The 21,736-nt window shown below is 42.0% G+C and overlaps 1 protein-coding gene across 1 annotated transcript; it reads left to right on the top strand.

Moving 5' to 3' along the window:
- The first annotated feature begins 5,150 nt into the window (after positions 1-5,150).
- On the top strand, positions 5,151-9,166 carry LOC148000251 (isopentenyl-diphosphate delta-isomerase 2-like). The gene is made up of 4 exons (XM_087591965.1): positions 5,151-5,292; positions 6,061-6,153; positions 6,614-6,744; positions 7,266-9,166. The coding sequence occupies exons 1-4, from the start codon at positions 5,151-5,153 to the stop codon at positions 7,581-7,583; spliced, it is 684 nt and encodes a 227-aa protein (XP_087448091.1). The 3' UTR covers positions 7,584-9,166.
- Positions 9,167-21,736: the final 12,570 nt, after the last annotated feature.

The following is a 21,736-nucleotide window of genomic DNA, read 5'->3' as shown; positions in this document are numbered from 1 at the left end:
GTCCTATCCTCTGATCTGCATAACTAGACAGATTGGAATACCCTCTAAATCTCAGCACATGAGAAATAAGGGCAAAACCAGGCTGGACAGTGTTTAATGGTTGACCCTCCTGTTGGAGGTGCTCATTTGTAGCATTTGATAATTGATTTTAAAAACCTACTGGGTATTATATTTCTGTCTGTTTAATAATTGTTATGATGGTTTGGAACAAAAGGGATAGAAAATATCTCAAGTCTGTGCGATCCTTTTCCATATTCAAGAACCCCTCACCCATCAGGGGCTTTGCAAACATCCAAACAAAAATCAGGAATAAAGGATCAGGGTTTGACATTGATTTGTCTAGTTAGTTAACTAGCTAGTTAGTTGAGTTAGTTAGTATGTTCATTATGAAGAAGGTCTCATGAAGCCCAGGCTGACATCACACGCACCACGTAGAGGGAGAAAACCTTGAATTTCTAATCCTGTCTCTAACTCCACGTGCTAAGATACGGGGGTTCACCACTCTACTTGGTTTTACACAGTGCTGGGCAGTGAACTAGTATGTCATGCATGCTAGGCAATCACTAAGCCAACCTAACTACCTAGCCCAAACAAAATAATTCTAAAGGAGATCATGACTAACAATCCAAGGAAGGACTCATAATCCAAGATGATGATGAAATGTGGCCTTTGTTGTAATTCTGCAGTTAGCAAGACAAAGGTTGACTATCCCAAGAAAGGACAGCAGGAGTCAGGTAGAAAAGTTGTCATCCTGCAGCATCCGATGGGCTATTGCACAAGGTTATAGGAGGGGTGTGTGGGATTGCACAGGGCCTGGTAGTTCTTTGTTGCCAGGATCCAGGGTGAACAGGAGTTACTAGGGTAGGACTTGAGTCTGTGGAAATTTTGCAGGGAAAGTGGAATTAAGTTTGCAAGCAATGAGTCTCCGTGGGTCATCAGATTGGGAGATGAGATTTTTGGATTGTTTGCGTGCGTGTGTGTGTGTGTGTGTGTGTGTGTGTGTGTGTGTGTGTGTGTATGTGTGTGTGTGTACATGTGCGTGTGTATGAAAGATTAGATAAAGAAGTTGAAAGACAGAATCACAAACAAATTTGAAGAATTTGTTGATGGATGGTAGCTGGTTTGTTTTAAGGACCTTAGTTCTATCCAAAGTTCTAGAATCGGGCAACAAATGACCCCTTATTCTGTGAAGCAGAATGAGTGCTACCAGGAGCTGAGATTTGGAGATACACAAGAACCAAGTAAAGCAGAGACAACACGAAGTAGTGATGTCCATTCTTAACTTTTCTTGACATAGGTGAGGCCTTCATGTATGTATACATACATACACACAAACACACACACACACATACATACATGCAGTTCATATTATTAGGTGCAATTTTGCTTTAACTTCAAGTTGGGCTCTAAAACAGTAGAGACCCTTCTACTTTCCAGAAAAAGAAGATATTAAAAAATGGTGTCATGTGCAAATTCTCGTTTGCTGAAACTTGAGCCATCTGCCACATCGCAGGGCTTGCAATAAAAGTTGAATCCAGCAACAGGTTGAAGGGGAGGGAAGAGGAGACATATGCACTCGTCATCACCGACCCTTCTTGGTTGATTTCACACTGTGATGCTTCTCCCAGCACACTGTCAGGGCTCACTGATTCCAAAAATAATTCAAAGATGAGTGTAGAACCCATGACGTCTATAGGTTTGCCACATTGAAGACCATGACTAGTGTATTCAATTTCCCATCTGAGCAGAGGCATTTCACACTTTGACAGTAATAGATCCTACTGTGAGGAGAGAATGTGATGCAGTCCTCCAAATGTTTCCCTTCCGAGTCTAAAGACGTGGGTTTGATCCTCAGAACTCGGGTACAGATGTAAGGTGCAGGACCAGGTGAGAAGGCCCTTACTGCTAAAAGCACGTGTGAGTCAAGACTGGCGAGCCCACTTCAATCCCCAGAACACACGTAAAGGTGAAGGGAGAGAACCAACTGTGCAATTGTCCTCTGACCTCCCCAACAGTGCTGCGGCACATTGCACTCCCCATATTAATGATCGATGTAATCATTTCGCTGTAATCAATCACAGTATGGGACAAAGACAGGGGAACCCTGGGGCTTACGACTTCCTCAATCTAGCCTGATGGATGAGACAGTGAGAGATCCTGCTCCCAGGAGTTGCCTGGTGCTTGTCAGGCCGGCACCCACCTTCCTGTGGTCTGTCTTGTACACATACAATCTCCATATGGAGCTGAACATGTGAACCTGCACATACATGTGCACACGCATACAGCACACACACACACACACACACACACACACACACACACATGCTGAACCACCGATTTAAAGAATGCCCTACAGGTCCTATGGTGACGTTTTGAACTGAAGTTTCTTCTTCTCCAATGATTGTAGCTTTGTCAAGTTGACATCCTGCTAGACAGCACAACATACAAAATATTTTGACTTTTCTACAAATAATATTTTCCAGTTTCAGGAAATAGAGATGGAGGGAGGGTGTGTGTGTGTGTGTGTGTGTGTGTGTGTGTGTGTGTAAAATAAAAGCAAGGAAGTGAAGAACCAACAAGATCATTGTCAGGCAATCTGGAGTCCCTAAATAAATTTAAGGTCTACAACCCTCACCAATTTTACATACATACAAACATACATACATACACTCAATATTTATTTATTGTTAGTAGAGTCACACAGAGCTAGGAGCCACTGTCAACTTTAATATGTATATGTGATCATTTTAGGGGCAGGAGCAGATGGCTCGACACTTAAGAGTGCTCACTGCTCTTCCAGAGGATCTCAGGTCAGTTCCCAACATGCACGTACATGAGAGCTAAAAACCATTTGCAGCACCAGCTCCAGGGGATCTGATGCCTCTTCTGACCTCTACCTGTTCCTGCATTGCATATGTTGTGTGTATGCAGGCCAATACACATAGACACACACACACACACACATACACACACACAAACACACACACATACACACACATACACACACATAAACACACACACATGTACACAAAATAAAATAAGGACATATAAAATGTGATCAGTCTTGGTGTGACCTTTAGGATAAGTAGCTTTACTCCTTTGGGCCAGTGCAGAGGCTCCATGTAAGTGACCACAGCCTATGTATTTTATTTAACCAATAATTTGGCTAAATAGCCAAATTTATTCAACATATTGTATATATGTTTAAATTTTTTACATTTCAGCTGAGATTACAAAGACATTATATGAATAAAACTTAGAAAGGACTGAATATTTTTTCTGCAATGCAAAAAGAAGTCAAGCCTTGAAGAATCTTTAACACAGTGTGGCTCTTTCTGTAGACAGGCCCGTCCCAGTGTTAACTGCAATTTTCCTTCTTTCACTCTGAAACAGTAGAGAGCCATGTGTTTTCCAGGGAAAGAAGACAGACCACTTACACCATGGAATGGAATTCAAACACCTACTTGGTGCAACTTCAGTCATCTGCTACATCCCGGTTGTTGGAATAAAAGCTGAATTCAGCGGGTAGAGGGGAGAGAGGAGATGGGCTGGGGCAGGAGATCACCCTAGTTCAGACCTACAGGGAGGGATGTTAAGACTTTCCTTAAGACTCCACTGCATCTTCTCAAGTGTCAGTCTGAGAAGGCTACATGGACAGAAGTAGACGCCTGAGTGAGTGTGCATGGCCTGCCAGGGAGCGGGATGTGAGCATGCATGTACCTTGCGAGAGTGTGACGGGATGCGGCTGGGTAGGTGGCCTCCACACATAGTCTCTACTCCAGGCACTGATGCTTCTGATTTGTGGCCTTCATTTATTTAATTTTGTGTGCATTGGTGTGAAGTTGTCAGATCCCCTGGAACTGGAGTTATAGACAGTTGTGAGCTGCCTTGTGGGTGCTGGGAATAGAACCTGGGTCCTTCAGAAGAGCAGACTGTGCTCTTAACCACTGAGCCGTCTCTCCAGCCCCGCTCCTGCTTTTTCATTTTAAATTTAGTTTATTTTGCTCTGCTCTGACATGATTACTGTATTGGAGATGAAAAGCATCTGACATGGCTATGGACTTCTGTGTTCTAGACATGTACAACTACCTAATTCAAACTGCCGCCTCAGCCTTTTTATATTATTTATTTTATGTGCTTTTGGGGTTAAGTGCAATCAAGACTCATAAATAATTTTACAGTGACTTGGGCCCCTGAGATCTCAGATAAACTACAGAGGAATATTTAATGCATGGATTCCAGAAAAAAAGTTGCAATGCCTGTCATTTTTATTCACCTATGGTAATACACTGAGGTAGGCACACCCTCCTTCAGTCTCCAGTGGGAAGGGATAAGGACAGAGACCGTTTTGTCACAGAGCCAAATCTGAAAAGGTCTTCCAACAGGATACTACTGTGTTACCCAGTATAAAAGAAGCTGCAGGTAAGGCCGCCTGTCTCCACTCATCCTGGGTTTCAGAGGCCGCACAAGACCCAACTTCAGAGAAGGTGAGAGCCTAGGTCTGTCTGTGCCTAATGGTTGGTATCTCAGAGCTGTGCTGTGGTGCAGTGTGTATCTCTCTGACCCAGGCACTCGTCTCCTGGCTTCCTTAGCATGATCACCCTGTATTGGGAGTGGGCTGCATTGGGGCTTGTGGGAACATTTATTTATCTATTCTGTAGTACAGTAGGATGGGTCTCAGGTCCTCGCTCAGATTAAACAAGTTCCCTACCACTGAACTCTATTCCCAACCCTGGTCTTTTGATTTCTCCAATTCTACATACTCCCGGACTTCTTTTGTGAACGGGCAAGTATCAAATAAAAAAAAATAATAATCGCAAATTAAAGGAAGACACAGAGAGCAACAATGATGGCTAACAGTAGAGAAGTTCTTTGGTGGCATTCGTCCAGGAGTGTCCCTTGGCCACAGTTAGCTTCATTTGAGGACACTGCTCTCTCTACACAGTGATTTAATCATCATGGAGAAATAAAATTCAGACCATGAGAACTCTCAGTTGCCCATGTAGCTCACTGTCTGATCACTAAAGCCTCATCCTTCTCGTTACACTTCCATATCTGCGCATGCTTCCGGCGCTGACATTGGAGGGGCTCACACACCTCTCTCCCCTTATGCTTTCTGTTTATACAAGAGGCCGTTGGTGTTCACAGGTATGTTCCAGGCAAGCAAAACCCACCTGAATGAACTCCAGATAAAACGCCTAGAGGAGATCCTCATTGTCATTGACAAGCAGGACCAGATCATTGGGGCCGACACCAAGAGGAACTGCCACCTGATGGAAAACATCAACAAGGGTGAGTGGAAAGGAGGGTGCCATGTGCAGGCCTGGTGCCATGGGCCACTCTGAGCCATGCAGGGTCAGGAGGCAGCTGTCCAGCGGGTGCTGCTGCGGCTGCTGCTAACTTGATAAGGCTAACACTTCCATCAGTGCACTGGGTGATGCAGACTGTGACTGCTGCCTCGAAGGGATTGGGAAAGTCAGAAATTGTAGACAAGCTGGGGGTGGTGCTGTACATCTTTAGTCCCAGTAGAGAAGCAGAGACAAGTTATCTCTGTGAGTTCAAGGCCAGCCTCTTCTCCATAGGCAGGCGTGTCAGGTCTATATGTGTCTCAAGGAAAAGGGGGTGGTGGGAGACACCCCACTGTGAGCCCTCTAGGTGCCTCACGTGTCCCAACTTCTAGGCATAAGCAGTGCCTCTATGCCACTGGGCCATCCATATGCCTGCACAGTGTGGCCAAAGCAGCTAGGACACTTTCAAGTTATAGCTTTAGATTCACACAGTGGGGTTCAGCCTACCTTGCAAGGCTTACTTTACTACTTGGCTCTCTAGGTTTTGTTTACAAGTGGAGGAAAACTGAAGTATTCACTTGCAGACTTACTGTGTGTAAATAAATACTGAGTCACCAAATGCCAATCAACTGGCATAGGTTCTATCCCAGCAAGAATCACCAGCCACTCCTGGTGCCATCATCCTGAGTTGCATGAGAATGAGAAAGAGATGGATATGCAGACTCCATGCTGACTCCAGCATGACCCTAACTCGCACATGCTCACTTTGCAGGCCTGCTACACCGAGGCTTCAGTGTGGTCCTCTTCAACACACAAAACCAGCTCTTGGTTCAGCAGAGAGCAGATGCCAAGTACACTTTTCCTGGTGAGCCACCCAGCTCAACCCCAGGGAGCACTGGAGTCTAACTTAGGGTTTGGGAACCTGACAGGGATGTGAGAGAACCCATCTGAGCACTCTTCCCTCCTAACCCCGTGTGTGTGTGTGTGTGTGTGTGTGTGTGTGTGTGTGTGTGCGCGCGCGTGTGTGTGTGTGAGAGAGAGAGAGAGAAAGAGAGACAGAGAGAGAAAGAGAAAGAGAGACAGAGAGACAGAGAGACAGAAAGACAGTCCCACTCCCACTCGATACAAGGATATTAAATTATAAGCATTTTGCAACTCGAATCAACTTGTGAGATTTTATAATCTACTATTTGCATATAGAAGACCTGATACTGATAAAAGTCCAAGGTGAACCCACACTCTACACTAACTATGACCAGGAAGGAAATTGCTCCTATTCAATAAAGAGTGTTCTCTCTAAAGCAGCATGCTGTATGTTGCCCCAGGACATTTTACAGATTCCTGTTCTAGTCACCCTTTATATGTGCCTGAGGAGCTGGAAGAGGAGGATGCCGTGGGAGTGAGGAGGGCAGCCCTGAGACGTCTGCAGGCTGAACTGGGCATCCCCCAGGACCAGGTACCCACTCACTCCAGCATGGGGCTCAATGAACTTTTTCATGTGCTCAGGGGTCTGTTTAATACGTAGAATGTCACATGACATTGCTGTCAAGTTTCATCCATCAAAAGCTGACCTAGGAAGTGTCTGCTGGCCTAACAGGGCTTCTGTCTTGCATAGGAAACAATGTTCCTGTGAAGTGCCCAACCCTGGTCCACAGGAGAGGCTATGGAACAAGGCACTGTATTGAAGCTGCTTTTCTTTCCATTCTCAAAAAGAAATCTTTCACATACCTGCATGTCCTAATGCTCAGAGCTGTGTTCAGCCTCATGTCCTGTTCACATGTGGTCTTCATTGTGAATGAAAAGTGAAGCTGTTGTTATAGAAATGGTGCCCTTTTCAATGTAATCCGCCTACATGCTAATAAAGTGCAAGTGCTTCAGAGGCACTCTATGAAAAGGACTGAGCAAAGGAATCAACTGTTTTGCTTTAATCCAAATTTTATCTATTACTGAATTAATAATGTACCAACTTTGACACAGATTTCCATAATGGACATCATTTTCATGAACCGGATCTACCACAAGAGTCCTTCTGATGATATCTGGGGAGACCATGAGATTGGCTATCTTCTGTTGGTGAGGAAGGACCTTACGCTGAACCCAGATCCCAGAGAAGTGAGAAGCTACAGCTATATGAGCCAGGAGGACGTGCAGGAGCTACTGGACAGGGGGACCCGTGGAGAAGAGAAGATCACCCCTTGGTTCAGAACCATTGCAGAAGGCTTCCTGTTATCTTGGTGGCCCCATTTAGAAGATGTGTCCCCATTTGTGGAGCCTGACAAGATATATGGGCTGTGAGACGTCAGAAGTACAGTTATAGGAGAGGTCATCTCCAACCCATGATTGGAATACATAAGGGTGAAGGTAGTTATAGAAGTTGAGTGCTGAAATCCTTCAATCAATTTGTCAGCTAAAATTAACCCTGTGAGTTTTAACTAGTTGTTCCCTTGATTCTTCGAGCTCTTAAAAAGTTTTCAACTGCAGTCTACAGAAATATCACTTTCCTCCCTAAAAGTTCTGTGCGGTGCATCTGATATGCTGTAGTCTCTGTAGAACACAGGCTCAGACAAGGACCACTGCGATCCCAGTTGTCTCTGCCTGTTATAGTCATCACTTGCAACTGCAGAATTCCCTCCGGTGGGATGTGTGCTGCATGGTTATAACAACATACAGGAGGAATTTGTGGCTGGATGGGGGTTGGGCACCTTTGGTCACAGCACTCCGGAGGCAGATGCAGATGGATCTCTGAGTTTGAGGCTAGCCTGATCTACTTAGTGAGTTCCAGAACAGCCTGGGCTACACAGAAAAACCCTGTCTCCAAAAACTAAAATAAATCGAAAGATAAAAAGGTAAGTAGGTGATTGAAAGATAGGTAGGTAGGTAGATAAATAGGCAGACAGACAGAATAAAGGTAAAAGAGGCAGAAATTTGCATTTCTAATCAGGTTCATTAACTTCACAGAACCTGGCCCTCATATGGTGAGCCAAACCCCAGAATTCCATTTGCTTTCAGGTCTACTTGTACGCTATCTAGTAATGAATAACAAGAGAAAATACAGGACTGTTTTGGACAAATATAAAGAGAAATCAAAACTTTCCTTTTCTTCAAAATGAGGAAGGGGTGAATATATTTGGCAAAATGTTATGCCTACATTATAAAAAAATGTTGAATGTCTATTCCAAAGTATCTTTAGTCTATAAATCATGGAAACGCTGAATGCAGACTCTGGAGTCATTGGCTTGTTAGTCGGCATTCTGGAACTGTGATAAAATAGCTGGGAAGCAAACTTAGTACAGCAGGAACGATTGCTTTGGGTTTACTGTATCAAAGTCTCAATGTGTGTTCTATGGCTCAACTGCTTTGGACATAAGGTAAGACAGAAACCAGTAAGGCAAGAGCTAGAGCTATGATGTAGGTAGAAGAGGGCAAAGTTCACATTGGCAAGGAAGCACAAAGAGAGAGAGAGACGCACAGAGAAGAGTAAATCCTTCACAGGCATAACCCACCTAGGTCCCACCTCCTTAGAGCCCATTATCTATGAGTTCAATAGATTTGCCCACTGTTGCAATAAGAAAGCCCCGATGTTCTAGTCACCTAAACTATCTACCATCAATCCTGCATCAGGGTCAACACTTAAATGCATGGACTTCGGGAGAAACATTTCTGAAATAACTAATAATAATCAGACGAAAAAAACTAGCTATTTTGATTTTTCTGGGTTTTTTGGATTTTTTTTTTTGGTTTTTTTTTGGGGGGGTTGTTTTTTGACTAATGAGAAAAGTAATTTCTTGCTAATACAAAAGCAAAAAGTTTTTTTTCTTCACTGCTTGTTAAATCCTTTGCCATTTGCTGTCTTATTGCATTCAGTCCTTTTTCTCGTCAATAAATAAAAACTAAGAACAAATTACCTGTTCCTTCACTGAGTATTGTATGGCCTATAGTCCTGGGGTGATTGTTGGAATAAGGAATTCATAGGATTTCAAGGTAGAACTGATCACTTGGAGGGGGGGCTTCTGTCATTAGGATCTCTTCTCTGTCATTCCCAGTCTTGTCCCTTGCCACATTTAGACTCAGTGCTTTTGTCCTGATGACATCCCCAGCAGAGTCGAGGAGTCATCTGCACTCGTCATCACCAACCCTTCTTGGTTGATTTCACACTGTGATGTTTCTCCCAACAACTTCCCAGCACACTGTCGGGGAGCACTGATTCCAACGATAATTCAAAGATGAGTGTAGAACCCATGACGTCTATAGGTTTGCCACATTAAAGACCGTGGCTAGTGTATTCAATTTCCCATCTGAGCAGAGGCATTTCACACTTTGACAGTAATAGATCCTACTGTGAGGAGAGAATGTGATGCAGTCCTCAAAATCTTTCCCTGCAAGTCTAAAGACCTGGGTTTGATCCTCAGAACTCGGGTACAGATGTAAGGTGCAGGACCAGGTGAGAGGGCCTTACTGCTAAAAGCACGTGTGGGTCAAGACTGGCGAGCCCACTTCAATCCCCAGAACACACGTAAAGGTGAAGGGAGAGAACCAACTGTGCAATTCTCCTCTGACCTCCCCAACAGTGCTGTGGAACATTCCACTCGCCATATTAATGATCGGTGTAATCATTTCATTGTAATCAATCACAGTACTAAGGCAAAGACAGGAAAATCCCTGGGGCTTACTGCTTCCTCAATCTAGCCTGATGGATGAGACAGTGAGAGATCCTGCTCCCAGGAGTTGGCTGGTGCTTGTGAGGCCGACACCCACCTTCCTGTGGTGTCTCTTGTACACATACAATCCCCATATGCAGCTGAACATGTGAACCTGCACATAATGTACACACACATACAGCACACACATATAACACACACACACACACACACACACACACACACACACACATTCACCTGATGAACTACTAAACTCCACAATGAGACCCAAGCAGGGCCATGTGTGACAGTAGACAGACAGATTCTCTCAGCTCAGCCACACCTGCCCATTCAGTCTACACTGACAAACCCTGCCCCAAATCATTCTAAGGGTTCTGTTGTTGTTGTTATCACCAAGAAGGCTCAGTTCTTCTTCTCCTTCCAACCAAGACTCTGTATTGCAAACAAGCTTCCAAATACTCCTGCTGGTTCAGGGCTGAGGTTAGAATAGGAAAGATGACCGAAGTATCCGCACCACACAGGACACGTCATTTAAACCCGAGCTCAAGCTCTGCTTGAAGTGGAACAATACACAGATCCTACTTGGGGTTTTTATTGCTGCAGTGAAACACCATAACCAAAGCAACTCAGGGAGGAGAGGGTTTATTTTTCTTATGCTTCTGACTACTGTTCACTACTGAAGGAAGTCAGGACAGGAACTCGGAGGCAGAAGCTGATGCAGAAGCCATGGATGGATGCTGTTACTGGCTTCTCCTCATGGCCTGCTCAGTGTGCTTTCTTATACAACCTAGGACCACCAGCCCAGCGGTGGACCAATGAACAATGGACTGGGCACTTTCCCTGTCAATCACTGATTTAAACAATGCCCTACAGGTCCTATGGTGGCGTTTGGCAACTGAAGTTTCTTCTTCTCCAATGATTGTAGCTTTGTCATGTTGACATCATGCTAGACAGCACAACATACAAAATATTTTGATTTTTCTACAAATAATATGTTCCAGCTTCAGGAAATAGTGATGGTTTAGGTGTGTGTGTGTGTGTGTGTGTGTGTGTGTGTGTGTGTATTGTGTGTGTGTATAAAATAAAAGCAAGGATGTGAAGAACCAACAAAATGATTGTCAGGCAATCTGGAGCCCCTAGATAAATTTAAGGTATACAACCTCTCACACTTTTTACATACATACATACATACATATATACATACATACATACATACATACATACATACATACATACACTCAATATGTATTTATTGTTACTAGAGTCAAACAGAGCTAGGAGCCACTGTCAACTTTAATATTTACATGTGATCATTTTAGGGGCAGGGGGAGATGGCTCGACACTTAAGAGTGCTCACTGCTCTTCCAGAGGATCTCAGTTCAGTTCCCAACATGCACCTACATGATAGCTCAAAATCATTTGCAACACCAGCTCCACGGGATCTGATGAATCTTCTGATATCTACCTGTTCCTGCACACACATGGTGTGTGTGTGCGTGTGTGGAGGACAATACACATACACACACACACACACACAAACACACACACACACACAAAATAAAATAAACACATACAAAATGTGAATAGTCTTGGTGTGACCTTCAGGGTAAGTAGCTTTACTCCTTTGGGCCAGTGCAGAGGCTCCATGTAAGTGACCACAGCCTAAGTATTTTATTTAATCAATAATTTGGCTAAGTAGCAATCTAATCAGTATGTCTAGACTAACTTTACATGAGTTCATTGAGATGCATGGTGTTTGGGAATGGAAAAATGTTGATTTTTATTTGTGTGTTCATTACAATAATGTGACTTTTAAAATTAATATATGTATGTATACGTATATGTAACATATATAAAAGTAAAGATTTGATTTATTCAACATATTGTGTATATGTTTGAATTTTTGCATTTCAGCTGAGATTACAAAGACATTATATGAATAAAACTTAGAAGGGACTGAATATTTTTTCTGCAATGCAAAAAGAAGTCAAGCCTTGAAGAATCTTTAACACAGTGTGGCTCTTTCTGTAGACAGGCCCGTCCCAGTGTTAACTGCAATTTTCCTTGTTTCACTCTGAAACAGTAGAGAGCCATGTGTTTTCCAGAGAAAGAAGACAGACCACTTACAGCATGGAATGACATTCAAACACCTACTTGGTGAAACTTAAGTCAGCTGCTACATCCCGGTTGGTGGCATAAAAACTGAATCCAGCGGGTGGAGGAGAGAGAGGAGATGGGCTGGGGCAGGAGATCACCCTAGTTCACCCTTATTAACCGTGAAACTTCTGTGTGCAACTACAATGACAAGTATGTGTCATTATACATCTGTCTAAAGAAAGTACACCAAGAATTAGCCTTCTTGTAAACTGTTGACCTTATATGACACTGAGGTGTCATTGTAGGTTCACTGGTAATAATAAATGTACCGTACTAAAGCAAAGTAGCAATAACAGGGACAGGGGTGGCTTGCATATGAGGAGACTACATGAAAATGTGCTTTCTTCTCATTTTTCTGTAAATAAAAACTTCTCTAAAGTGATCTACTAGCTTTTTTAAAAAATACCAAAAATCAATAAGAAAAATATCTGTACTGCCTTCACATTGATAGGATCATATTTTTAAAATTAGTGATGGAATTGATAAATAATTGCTTGATACAGGGATGTGAATCCAGTCCTGTATACCTCTTTAAGAGATGAGCAATTAAAATCTTCCCACAGAGAAAGGATACGCAGGGTGGGCCTCACTGGAGAGCTCGAGCAAACATTTGAAAAGAAAATAGGACGGAGATGCCGTTCACTTTCTTAGCACATGGGAAGCTTTGGGTTTCATTGCCAGAATTCCACCATGGCCTCACAAATAAATCATGGAAAAGGATATCAATTCTTCACAGGATCTCCCCTAGAAGAAAGCGCTTCACTTGTTGAACCTCTCCCAGCCCTATCTGTCTGAATTCAATAATACTAATTCCGTTTTTTCTTTTGAGACAATGTCTCTCTATGTAGCCCTGACAGTCCTGAAACTCACTCTATAGACCAGGCTGGCCTCAAACTCACAAAGATCCACCTGTCTCTGCCTCCTGAGTGCTAGGATTAGAAGTGTAAGCCACCACACCCAGCAAGCATAAGCTGGGCTACTGTTTTTCAAAGTACACATGTTTGTTTTGTTTTTTATTGTTTTGCTTTTGTGTGCATGTGTCTCCCTCATATATGTACTGCTCTTCTAATTTTCTTTTTTTTTTTTATTAACTTGAGTATTTCTTATTTACATTTGGAATGTTACTCCCTTTCACGGTTTCCGGGCAAACATCGCCCTAATCCCTCCCCCCCTTTTTTATGGGTGTTTCCCTCCCCATCCTCCCCCCATTGCCACCCTCCCCCCAACAATCACGTTCACTAGGGTTCAGTCTTAGCAGGACCAAGGGCTTCCCCTTCCACTGGTGCTCTTACTAGGATATTCATTGCTACCTATGAGGTCAGAGTCCAGGGTCAGTCCATGTATAGTCTTTAGCTAGTGGCTTAGTCCCTGGAAGCTCTGGTTGCTTGGCATTGTTGTTCATAAGGGGTCTCGAGCCCCTTGAAGCTCTTCCAGTTCTTTCTCTGATTCCTTCAACGGGGGTCCTATTCTCAGTTCAGTGGTTTGCTGCTGGCATTCGCCTCTGTATTTGCTGTATTCTGGCTGTGTCTCTCAGGAGAGATCTACATCCGGCTCCTGTAGGCCTGCACTTCTTTGCTTCATCCATCTTGTCTAATTGGGTGGCTGTACATATATGGACCACATGTGGGGCAGGCTCTGAATGGGTGTTCCTTCTGTCTCTGTTTTAATCTTTGCCTCTCGATTCCCTGCCAAGGGTATTCTTGTTTCCCCTTTTAAAGAAGGAGTGAAGCATTCACATTTTGATCATCCGTCTTGAGTTTCATGTGTTCTATGCATCTAAGGTAATTCAAGTTTTTGGGCTAATATCCACTTATCAATGAGTGCATACCATGTGTGTTTTCTGTGATTGGGTTACCTCACTCAGGATGATATTTTCCAGCTCCAACCATTTGTCTATGAATTTCATAAACTCGTTGTTTTTGATAGCTGAGTAATATTCCATTGTGTAGATGTTCCACAATTTCTGTATCCATTCCTCTGTTGAAGTACATACTAAACAAGGCTCCCCACTCTCTCCCTACTTATTCAATATAGTTCTTGAAGTTCTAGCCAGAGCAATCAGACAACAAAAGGAAATCAAGGGGATACAGATTGGAAAAGAAGAAGTCAAAATATCACTATTTGCAGATGATATGATAGTATATTTAAGTGATCCCAAAAGTTCCACCAGAGAACTACTAAAGCTGATAAACAACTTCAGCAAAGTGGCTGGGTATAAAATTAACTCAAATAAATTAGTAGCCTTCCTCTACACAAAAGAGAAACAGACCGAGAAAGAAATTGGAGAAATGACACCCTGCATAATATACCCAAACTATAAAGTACCTAAGTGTGACTTTAACCAAGCAAGTAAAAGATCTGTACAATAAGAACTTCAAGACATGAAGAAAGAAATTGAAGAAGACTTCAGAAGATGGAAAGATCTCCCATGCTCATGGATTGGCAGGATTAATATAGTAAAAATGGCCATTTTACCAAAAGGAATCTACAGATTCAATGCAATCCCCATCAAACTACCAATCCAATTCTTCAAAGAGTTAGAAAGAACAATTTGCAAATTCATCTGGAATAACAAAAAACCCAGGATATCTAAAACTATCATCAACAATAAAAGGACTTCAGGGGGAATCACTATCCCTGAACTCAAGCAGTATTACAGAGCAATAGTGATAAAAACTGCAGGGTATTGGTACAGAGACTGACAGATAGACAAATGGAACAGAATTGAAGACCCAGAAATGAACCCACCCTCCTATGGGCACTTGATTTTTGACAAAGGAGCCAAAACCATTCAATGGAAAAAAGATAGCATTTTCAGCAAATGGTGTTGGTTCAACTGGAGGTCAACATGTAGAAGAATGCAAATTGATCCACCCTTATCACCCTGTACAAAGCTTAAGTCCAAGTGGATCAAGGACCTTCACATTAAACCAGATACACTCAAACTAATAGAAGAAAAACTAGGGCAGCATCTCAAGCACATGGGCACTGTAAAAAATTTCCTGAACAAAACACCAATGGCTTATGCTCTAAGTTCAAGAATCGACAAATGACAAAACAAAGTAACACTAGAGATAATCTGATGGCGAGAGGCAAGCGCAGGAACCCAAGCAACAGAAACCAAGACGACATGCCATCATCGGAGCCCAATTCTCCCACCAAAACAAACATGGAATATCCAAACACACCAGAAAAGCAAGATCTAGTTTCAAAATCATATTTGATCATGATGCTGGAGGACTTCAAGAAAGACCTGAACACACTTAGGGAAGCACAGGAAAACATTAATAAACAAGTAAAAGCCTACAGAGAGGAATCGCAAAAATCCCTGAAAGAATTCCAGGAAAACACAATCAAACAGTTGAAGGAATTAAAAATGGAAATAGAAGCAATCAAGAAAGAACACATGGAAACAACCCTGGATATAGAAAACCAAAAGAAGAGACAAGGAGCTGTAGATACAAGCTTCACCAACAGAATACAAGAGATGGAAGAGAGAATCTCAGGAGTAGAAGATTCCATAGAAATCATTGACTCAACTGTCAAAGATAATGTAAAGCGGAAAAAGCTACTGGTCCAAAACATACAGGAAATCCAGGACTCAATGAGAAGATCAAACCTAAGGATAATAGGTATAGAAGAGAGTGAAGACTCCCAGCTCAAAGGACCAGTAAATATCTTCAACAAAATCATAGAAGAAAACTTCCCTAACCTAAAAAAAGAGATACCCATAGACATACAAGAAGCCTACAGAACTCCAAATAGATTGGACCAGAAAAGAAACACCTCCCATCACATAATTGTCAAAACACCAAACGCACAAAATAAAGAAAGAATATTAAAAGCAGTAAGGGAAAAAGGTCAAGTAACATATAAAGGGAGACCTATCAGAATCACACCAGACTTCTCGCCAGAAACTATGAAGGCCAGAAGATCCTGGACTGATGTTATACAGACCCTAAGAGAACACAAATGCCAGCCCAGATTACTGTATCCAGCAAAACTCTCAATTAACATTGATGGAGAAACCAAGATATTCCATGACAAAACCAAATTTACACAATATCTTTCTACAAATCCAGCACTACAAAGGATAATAAATGGTAAAGCCCAACATAAGGAGGCAAGCTATACCCTAGAAGAAGCAAGAAACTAATCGTCTTGGCAACAAAACAAAGAGAAGAAAAGCACACAAACATAACCTCACATCCAAATATGAATATAAAGGGAAACAATAATCACTATTCCTTAATATCTCTCAATATCAATGGCCTCAACTCCCCAATAAAAAGACATAGATTAACAAACTGGATACGCAACGAGGACCCTGCATTCTGCTGCCTACAGGAAACACACCTCAGAGACAAAGACAGACACTACCTCAGAGTGAAAGGCTGGAAAACAACTTTCCAAGCAAATGGTCAGAAGAAGCAAGCTGGAGTAGCCATTCTAATATCAAATAAAATCAATTTCCAACTAAAAGTCATCAAAAAAGATAAGGAAGGACACTTCATATTCATCAAAGGAAAAATCAACCAAGATGAACTCTCAATCCTAAATATCTATGCCCCAAATAAAAGGGCACCTACATACGTAAAAGAAACCTTACTAAAGCTCAAAACACACATTGCACCTCACACAATAATAGTGGGAGATTTCAACACCCCACTCTCATCAATGGACAGATCATGGAAACAGAAATTAAACAGTGATGTCGACAGACTAAGAGAAGTCATGAGCCAAATGGACTTAACGGATATTTATAGAACATTCTATCCTAAAGCAAAAGGATATACCTTCTTCTCAGCTCCTCATGGTACTTTCTCCAAAATTGACCATATAATTGGTCAAAAAACGGGCCTCAACAGGTACAGAAAGATAGAAATAATCCCATGCGTGCTATCGGACCACCACGGCCTAAAACTGGTCTTCAATAACAATAAGGGAAGAATGCCCACATATACGTGGAAATTGAACAATGCTCTACTCAATGATAACCTGGTCAAGGAAGAAATAAAGAAAGAAATTAAAAACTTTTTAGAATTTAATGAAAATGAAGATACAACATACTCAAACTTATGGGACACAATGAAAGCTGTGCTAAGAGGAAAACTCATAGCGCTGAGTGCCTGCAGAAAGAAACAGGAAAGAGCATATGTCAGCAGCTTGACAGCACACCTAAAAGCTCTAGAACAAAAAGAAGCAAATACACCCAGGAGGAGTAGAAGGCAGGAAATAATCAAACTCAGAGCTGAAATCAACCAAGTAGAAACAAAAAGGACCATAGAAAGAATCAACAGAACCAAAAGTTGGTTCTTTGAGAAAATCAACAAGATAGATAAACCCTTAGCCAGACTAACGAGAGGACACAGAGAGTGTGTCCAAATTAACAAAATCAGAAATGAAAAGGGAGACATAACTACAGATTCGGAGGAAATTCAAAAAATCATCAGATCTTACTATAAAAACCTATATTCAACAAAATTTGAAAATCTTCAGGAAATGGACAATTTCCTAGACAGATACCAGGTATCGAAGTTAAATCAGGAACAGATAAACCAGTTAAACAACCCCATAACTCCTAAGGAAATAGAAGCAGTCATTAAAGGTCTCCCAACCAAAAAGAGCCCAGGTCCAGACGGGTTTAGTGCAGAATTCTATCAAACCTTCATAGAAGACCTCATACCAATATTATCCAAACTATTCCACAAAATTGAAACAGATGGAGCCCTACCGAATTCCTTCTACGAAGCCACAATTACTCTTATACCTAAACCACACAAAGACACAACAAAGAAAGAGAACTTCAGACCAATTTCCCTTATGAATATCGACGCAAAAATACTCAATAAAATTCTGGCAAACCGAATTCAAGAGCACATCAAAACAATCATCCACCATGATCAAGTAGGCTTCATCCCAGGCATGCAGGGATGGTTTAATATACGGAAAACCATCAACGTGATCCATTATATAAACAAACTGAAAGAACAGAACCACATGATCATTTCATTAGATGCTGAGAAAGCATTTGACAAAATTCAACACCCCTTCATGATAAAAGTCCTGGAAAGAATAGGAATTCAAGGCCCATACCTAAACATAGTAAAAGCCATATACAGCAAACCAGTTGCTAACATTAAACTAAATGGAGAGAAACTTGAAGCAATCCCACTAAAATCAGGGACTAGACAAGGCTGCCCACTCTCTCCCTACTTATTCAATATAGTTCTTGAAGTTCTAGCCAGAGCAATCAGACAACAAAAGGAGATCAAAGGGATACAGATCGGAAAAGAAGAGGTCAAAATATCACTATTTGCAGATGACATGATAGTATATTTAAGTGATCCCAAAAGTTCCACCAGAGAACTACTAAAGCTGATAAACAACTTCAGCAAAGTGGCTGGGTATAAAATTAACTCAAATAAATCAGTTGCCTTCCTCTATACAAAAGAGAAACAAGCCGAGAAAGAAATTAGGGAAACGACACCCTTCATAATAGACCCAAATAATATAAAGTACCTCGGTGTGACTTTAACCAAGCAAGTAAAAGATCTGTACAATAAGAACTTCAAGACACTGAGGAAAGAAATTGAAGAAGACCTCAGAAGATGGAAAGATCTCCCATGCTCATGGATTGGCAGGATTAATATGGTAAAAATGGCCATTTTACCAAAAGCAATCTACAGATTCAATGCAATCCCCATCAAAATACCAATCCAATTCTTCAAAGAGTTAGACAGAACAATTTGCAAATTCATCTGGAATAACAAAAAACCCAGGATAGCTAAAGCTATCCTCAACAATAAAAGGACTTCAGGGGGAATCACTATCCCTGAACTCAAGCAGTATTACAGAGCAATAGTGATAAAAACTGCATGGTATTGGTACAGAGACAGACAGATAGACCAATGGAATAGAATTGAAGACCCAGAAAAGAACCCACACACCTATGGTCACTTGATTTTTGACAAAGGAGCCAAAACCATCCAATGGAAAAAAGATAGCATTTTCAGCAAATGGTGCTGGTTCTACTGGAGGGCAACATGTAGAAGAATGCAGATCGATCCATCCTTATCACCCTGTACAAAGCTTAAGTCCAAGTGGATCAAGGACCTCCACATCAAACCAGACACACTCAAACTAATAGAAGAAAAACTAGGGAAGCATCTGGAACACATGGGCACTGGAAAAAATTTCCTGAACAAAACACCAATGGCTTATGCTCTAAGATCAAGAATCGACAAATGGGATCTCATAAAACTGCAAAGCTTCTGTAAGGCAAATGACACTGTGGTTAGGACAAAACAACAACCAACAGATTGGGAAAAGATCTTTACCAATCCTACAACAGATAGAGGCCTTATATCCAAAATATACAAAGAACTCAAGAAGTTAGACCGCAGGGAAACAAATAACCCTATTAAAAAATGGGGTTCAGAGCTAAACAAAGAATTCACAGCTGAGGAATGCCGAATGGCGGAGAAACACCTAAAGAAATGTTCAACATCTTTAGTCATAAGGGAAATGCAAATCAAAACAACCCTGAGATTTCACCTCACACCAGTGCGATTGGCTAAGATCAAAAACTCAGGTGACAGCAGATGCTGGCGAGGATGTGGAGAAAGAGGAACACTCCTCCATTGTTGGTGGGATTGCAGACTGGTAAAACCATTCTGGAAATCAGTCTGGAGGTTCCTCAGAAAATTGGACATTGAACTGCCTGAGGATCCAGCTATACCTCTCTTGGGCATATACCCAAAAGATGCCTCAACATATAAAAGAGACACGTGCTCCACTATGTTCATCGCAGCCTTATTTATAATAGCCAGAAAATGGAAAGAACCCAGATGCCCTTCAACAGAGGAATGGATACAGAAAATGTGGTACATCTACACAATGGAATATTACTCAGCTATCAAAAACAACGAGTTTATGAAATTCGTAGGCAAATGGTTGGAACTGGAAAATATCATCCTGAGTGAGCTAACCCAATCACAGAAAGACATACATGGTATGCACTCATTGATAAGTGGCTATTAGCCCAAATGCTTGAATTACCCTAGATACCTAGAACAAACGAAACTCAAGACGGATGATCAAAATGTGAATGCTTCACTCCTTCTTTAAATGAGGAAAAAGAATACTCTTGGCAGGGAAGGGAGAGGAAAAGATTAAAACAGAGACTGAAGGAACACCCATTCAGAGCCTGCCCCACATGTGGCCCATACATATACAGCCACCCAATTAGACAAGATGGATGAAGCAAAGAAGTGCAGACTGACAGGAGCCGGATGTAGATCGCTCCTGAGAGACACAGCCAGAATACAGCAAATATAGAGGCGAATGCCAGCAGCAAACCACTGAACTGAGAATAGGTCCCCTATTGAAGGAATCAGAGAAAGAACTGGAAGAGCTTGAAGGGGCTCGAGACCCCAAAAGTACAACAATGCCAAGCAACCAGAGCTTCCAGGGACTAAGCCACTACCTAAAGACTATACATGGACTGACCCTGGACTCTGACCCCATAGGTAGCAATGAATATCCTAGTAAGAGCACCAGTGGAAGGGGAAGCCCTGGGTCCTGCTAAGACTGAACCCCCAGTGAACTAGTCTATGGGGGGAGCGCGGCAATGGGGGGAGGGTTGGGAGGGGAACACCCATAAGGAAGGGGAGGGGGGAGGGGGATGTTTGCCCGGAAACCGGGAAAGGGAATAACACTCGAAATGTATATAAGAAATACTCAAGTTAATAAAAAAAAAATCAAAAAAAAAAAAAAAGAATCGACAAATGGGATCTCATAAAACTGCAAAGCTTCTGTAAGGCAAATGACACTGTGGTTAGGACAAAACAACAACCAACAGATTGGGAAAAGATCTTTACCAATCCTACAACAGATAGAGGACTTATATCCAAAATATACAAAGAACTCAAGAAGTTAGACCGCAGGGAGACAAATAACCCTATTGAAAAATGGGATTCAGAGCTAAACAAAGAATTCACAGCTGAGGAATGCCGAATGGCTGAGAAACACCTAAAGAAATGTTCAACATCTTTAGTCATAAGGGAAATGCAAATCAAAACAACCCTGAGATTTCCCCACACACCAGTGAGAATGGCTAAGATCAAAAACTCAGGTGACAGCAGATGCTGGCGAGGATGTGGAGAAAGAGGAACACTCCTCCATTGTTGGTGGGATTGTAGACTGGTACAACCATTCTGGATATCAGTCTGGAGGTTCCTCAGAAAATTGGACATTGAACTGCCTGAGGATCCAGCTATACCTCTCTTGGGCATATACCCACAAGATGCCCCAACATATAACAAAGACACGTGCTCCACTATGTTCATAGCAGCCTTATTTATAATAGCCAGAAGCTGGAAAGAATCCTCTAATTCTTTTTAACCCAGTCTTTTTGCAGTTCTTAATCTTTCTTTCAAACATTTTATTATCATGTTATATGTGAGGGTGTTTTGCCTACATGGCTGTCTATGAACTACATGCACCCAAGTGCCTGTGAGGGTCAGAGAAGAGCATCAGATTCCCTGGAACTGAGTTACAGATACTTGTGAGACAAAATGTGGGTGTGAGAATCGAACCCAGGTCTTCGGGAAGAACAACCCCGAGTTTTAT

Source organism: Rattus norvegicus, chromosome 17 (genome assembly GCF_021556685.1).
Source record: "Rattus norvegicus strain SHRSP/BbbUtx chromosome 17, alternate assembly SHRSP_T2T, whole genome shotgun sequence".
NCBI classification, from domain to species: Eukaryota; Metazoa; Chordata; class Mammalia; order Rodentia; family Muridae; genus Rattus; species Rattus norvegicus.
The sequence above is the reverse complement of the archived record's forward strand: the minus strand, read 5'-3'. Positions and strand labels throughout refer to the sequence as shown.

Coding starts and splice junctions, on each gene's coding strand:
- LOC148000251 (XM_087591965.1), top strand. CDS start 5,151: ATGTTCCAGGCAAGCAAAACCCACCTGAATGAACTCCAGATAAAACGC. Junction 5,293..6,060: donor GATGGAAAACATCAACAAGG/GTGAGTGGAAAG, acceptor CTCACTTTGCAG/GCCTGCTACACCGAGGCTTC. Junction 6,745..7,265: donor TGGGCATCCCCCAGGACCAG/GTACCCACTCAC, acceptor ACTTTGACACAG/ATTTCCATAATGGACATCAT.